Source organism: Pistacia vera, unplaced genomic scaffold, assembly GCF_008641045.1.
Source record: "Pistacia vera cultivar Batoury unplaced genomic scaffold, PisVer_v2 Contig570, whole genome shotgun sequence".
NCBI lineage: Eukaryota > Viridiplantae > Streptophyta > Magnoliopsida > Sapindales > Anacardiaceae > Pistacia > Pistacia vera.
In genome coordinates this window covers 679,639-684,816 of record NW_022196413.1, presented here as the reverse complement: position 1 = coordinate 684,816, position 5,178 = coordinate 679,639, and the positions used below count along the sequence as shown (strand labels likewise).

General features: G+C 32.2%; 1 protein-coding gene across 2 annotated transcripts; it reads right to left on the bottom strand.

The window, feature by feature from the left end:
- Positions 1-1,256: 1,256 nt before the first annotated feature.
- LOC116109043 (cytochrome b5-like) lies at positions 1,257-3,223 on the bottom strand. Of its 2 annotated transcripts, none has more exons than XM_031395298.1 (4): positions 3,105-3,223; positions 2,884-3,003; positions 1,737-1,803; positions 1,257-1,650 (listed from the first exon to the last, which is right to left on the bottom strand). In XM_031395298.1, exons 2-4 carry the CDS (start codon positions 2,959-2,961, stop codon positions 1,400-1,402), a joined length of 396 nt encoding a protein of 131 aa, XP_031251158.1. In that variant the 5' UTR covers positions 2,962-3,003; positions 3,105-3,223; the 3' UTR covers positions 1,257-1,399. The 2 variants fall into 2 exon arrangements, with proteins under 2 accessions (XP_031251158.1, XP_031251159.1); XM_031395299.1 differs by having other exon boundaries at positions 2,884-2,963; positions 3,105-3,202.
- Positions 3,224-5,178: the final 1,955 nt, after the last annotated feature.

Here is a 5,178-nt window from a genome sequence, read left to right as displayed (position 1 = left end):
AGCCCTACAGGGCTGGCCACGCACAGCGGCAGCCTTACCAATATGCAGGGCAGCCTTCCAGCCCCTCTATTCTGCCACCTTCTGCCATCCTCAACCCACCAAACTCCCAGAAACAACCTCCCTAGAGCCTCCCTTGCCTTCTTCCATCCTCTGGAACCCAAACAAAACCATTCCACCAATGCCTGCCAACTGCTCGACAAAACGCCACAACCACCATAACAATAAAACCAACTACATCTCCCCCAAATTCGCACAAATCAATCCATTTTCTCATCCAATTCAAAAAAACAAGTAAAAAATGTATATTTTCTTCATCTGCGTCCTCCTCCTCGCCTGACGTCCTCCTTTTCAGAACCGTTTTCTGATTCTTCTCTCTGTTCTTGTGCTGTCGTCGTCTCCTCTGCCTCTGAACCACCTTCACTCATCGGATGATCCACCGAAGCGTCTTCTTTGACAGCTATTGAACTGTTGGCGACGCCGAAGTTTAGGATTCGAAGTGGGGTTGGGTTTTCCTCCTCTTTGTGAATGTCAGCCATGGTTTTGTGTAAGAAAGCTTTAGGATTGAAAATTTGCCAGAATTTAGGCACTGTAGTCGTTGGAAATCGCAAAGAAACAAATAGTGTTCATCGGTCGTTTTTTGGGTATATGGCTCGATTAAACGATTTTGAAAGGTGGGGGCTCGTTTTCAAATTTCAAAATTTAAACAACTTTCGTTAATTAGATTTTACTCACATATGTTTAAATATTTTTAGTTTAACCCATTTTACATGTTTAATGAATCTTAAGTGTGTCACGTGAGCTTTTCTAAATTAAAAAAAAAAAAAAATTCAAAAATATTTTTAGGGTCATTTTTTTAAATGCAAGCTTGGGATGTCCAGGGAGTTAAATAGATTTTTAATTAATTTATTGTTAAATTTTTTTTTTAAGGGTGATTGAATTTATATGGAAAACTAATTCCATAAAACCCCATCCATACAGGAATAGTTGAAAAGACCATTGTTTCATACATTGGAGATCTCCGTACCTAATTAGCCATAACTAACATTCCAAAGCAATGTATTATGTATTAATAATAATATACATACATAGTTCTCATGCATGTTTGCTTCTGTGTGAAGCTTGTTTTTTCTTCTTTTTAGTTTAATATATTTTCTTTGTAGTTGTCTAAGAGTAAAATATAAGACTAGCGAAATCTCTACCAGTAAGGAAATGATTTTAACAGATAGCTATACCGGAATGAATTAACCAAGCTATTGTTATTAGCAGCAATCAAAGGTACAGCCATACTATGATCAATCCCAATAAAAAGTGCCAATTGAAATTCTACAATTATACTTATTAAGTAATAGATTATCAAAGAAACATGGACTAACTTTCGCAACTTCATACCATGATCCAACTAGTCCTCTTTCTTGCCATAGAATCGCAAAGCAAATGCTATACCCAAGATCAACAGTGGTACCAGGAATTGCATAATCTTCAATGCAAATCCGGAGTCATCAGGTCTATGCGCTACTTGCTGAGGTGGCTTGTACTTCTTTCTTGGTGGAACACTGGTGCTATCAAGGTCACCAATATAGTATTTTTCCATCATTTCTTTAGCAGAATCGCTGTGGCCCACATCTTCAAAGTCCTCTGTTGCATCTTTCTCTGCAAAATTTAAGATACCAGAAAGCAATGAAACGAAGTAATCAATGGGTGAGGTTTGTACAACCTAGGCAATGCAACAATCTTACCAGTAACAGCTAGCAAGACTTCGTCACCCCCAGGATGATCTTCAAGAAATGAAGTCACATCATACACCTGATACAACAGTTTGAGGTTGATACACTAGTTTATCAATTACTTGAATCATTTAAAGGTACCAAAAGACCCTCTTAGTAATTTGTATCTTCAAACTGTTACAGATATACCACTAACAAGCATAATAAAATTAACGAAGAAAAACATTCAAAGAGATTAGAACAAGCTTCGCAATTCCTCATTCAGCTTTTACTTTTGTTGATTTGGGTATATAGTTCCTTCGCAATTGAAAAGCTACTGAATTAATCTTGGAGTCATTGTGCATGATGTCAAAGTTTTGAAGTATATACTTTGAGTTTTAAAGTAAAAATTTGTGCAAATTTAAGCAATTATAACTAGAAGCCCTTCAACAAACAACCATAGGTAATTTCACAATCAATATGGAATTCTTATTAATATGTCTCCAAAAGTTAACTTTCCAGAATAAGAAAAGCATTCTTAAGACTGGAGTTTATTGTATAAGCTTGTTACTAAATATTTTGTTAAAAAATATTATGAGTAGCACGAGAATTTTGATTGCAAGTCATAACAATAAAGGAAAATAGAAAATCTAAAAAACATTTGACAGAAGCACCCAGGATCAAACATTTGTATAAGCATCAACAAGAAAACTCTCTTCAATTTCGATGTAGAGAACTCAAAACCAGTACATTCAAGGAAGATATGTAACCACTTTCCTACTTTTTACTCCACTTAAAATTTTATAACCTATCTAATACCTCTTACTTACAAACCTCCACCAAACAAGAATTATAACCTATCTAATACCTCTTACTTACAAACCTCCACCAAACAAGAATTTCTGCTACAAAAGCAGTAAGTAGTCTCGGGCCTGTTGGCTCTGTGCCAAATGATACAAATTGCTGTGGCATGACTGAAAATTAACAAAATTATTTTTTACGGATCTTAATCCCTAAATAATCCAAATATTGAATCAAATCAAATCATAAATACAGTTCATCTAAATCCAATTACAGAACACTGTTTTTTTTCTTTTTAACAAATAAACAATCCACAAAATCAATATAAATTATAGCTAAGCAAAAGACTGATACATAAGAACAAGTTAGATGAATTAACCTTTCCAAAGATTGCAAGCCAGCAATCATCCCTCTCTTTGTGTTTTGCTACCTCTTCGAACTTAATAACTCTGGCCATTTCTGCAATTGCAGCTACTGTTAAGGTCAAACCCTGGCAAACCTATCCAAAAACACAAGATCCAACAAATGACCCAAAACCCATCAAGTTTAAAGCTATATTTTGTGCGAAAGATCAGCTGAAAAAGCATTGTTTATCCTTACAGGAGATGGAGAAGAGGCCCGATATCCGCTCCTTGTCTGATTTATCTTCCCCTTTCCTCTTAGTTTGCATTTTAAGCTCCGTATCTACTCCGTTAATTTTGTTGTTACCAACATTATTTATTAATAATTTATTATTAGCAATGCCATGCCATTGTAGACAAAAAAACGAAGGCTAGAATAGTCATTTCTTGTAAATTTTGTATAATTTTTATCTGTTTATGCTAGTGATACAAACATTAAAAAAAAAAAAAAAAAGGTTATAATAGTCATTTCATATAAATTTTGTATAAGTTTTATCCATTTATGCGAGTGGTAAGTAAAACATTATTGATTTATTATTACATGATAATTTATTATTATATGTAATAATTTAAAGAGTAACACTACACTTATAATTTTTTCATACAACTCTAATGTGACAATTTGCGATTGGTTAGTTCACAATGAGTCTCATCTTTCCAAATACAAACTGACCAATCGTGAATTGTCACATTCAGATTATATAAAAAAATTGTAAGTATAGTTTTATTGAATTGAAAATGGTATAATTTTAAAATAGAGCAATGTTATGCTTATAACTGAGTTGTACAATTGAGTCATACAAACAGACAAAAAACAAAGGACAAATAGTCATTTTAAATACTAGTAATACTAGATGTACAAACAAATCTTATAAAGATTTGTGTACAAACTAATGTAGTACAAAATGAATGGAAGAGTGAATATAAACTGATGTGACTTTTTGTATTCACTCTTCCATTCATTTTGTGTCACATCAGTTTATACATAAATCTTTGTAAGATTTGTTTGTACATCTAGCATTATTGTTTTCAATTTTTTAGCTTATAATATAAATTTGATTTATGAAAAAAAAAAAAAATTATGTGGGACAGTAATCATATATTCCATGTTTGGTAAGACAAAAATACTATAGTGTGACTTCATAATTAAATTTAATAATGTCTTAATTATTTAAAAGAACATTGGTATATAGGTAGAATTATTTAAGTGTAAGATTTGCCAACTCTTAATCTAAGAATAATTTACCATCTTTAAATTTTATTGAATTTGGTTATTATTATTTTTTAATTTCAAGTTTTACTTCTATAAGAAATAATTAATTTATTAATTAGACAACTCAGCCAATTAATTAATAAACGAAACTATAGATAAACATTTGATATTGACGAAACATATTATCAATTCATTAAGACCTTAGGATGTGGGTAGCATAAATTCAATAGTAAATTTATCTTTTTTTCCGAATAAGTTAATAGTTCAAACACTTAAACTAAGTGAAAATAAGTTTCACAACATCCGGGTTGATTAAGACCTTAAAACTTGATAATTATTCAATCAGTTTAGAACACTGTATACACCCTTTAGCCAGATGACGTCAAACCAACAACTTACAATAATCCAATGTAGGCTCCATCTTTCAACACACCTCTCCCATCATCTTTCCTTGAATTATTAAGACGAAGAAAGTTGTAACACAATTAAAAGGAAAACTAATTCTTCACACCCTAAAGTTAATAATAGGATAAACTTTCAATGATCACCTCTATTAAAAGGAGATGAATCAAATTTATGAATAATATACTCAAGAGTCTTAGTTGACCAATCAACCACCCAATGATGGTTTTCTTATGCTAATTTCACTTATAATAAAAACCTTATCTTTCGAAATTATATATGAATTTTGAATAAGGATTCCACCCCATATTAATCAAATGAAGTTACCCAACCTTTGGTTGATTGATGAAAAGTCTTTTTCTTTTTCTTTGACTTTGACGTTACTACTATACTCTCTCTCTCCCTCACATTAATTATTCTCCGTCCAATTCCTTTAAACATAAAAATGATATTGACCATTTCAAGGGGTTAAAAGGCATCTCAATGCAACATTTGTACATGTATTTGGAGGTGAAAAGGGGTATTAATGGGCATGAAAAATCAAAGAACAAAACATTGTATGACAATTGATGTGGTTATAGAATAAGAGCACAGACAAAGTTGGTTTTTAGCTGTTAAATAAGAATAAAAGTTGGAGGTCCATCATCAACACGCGAAC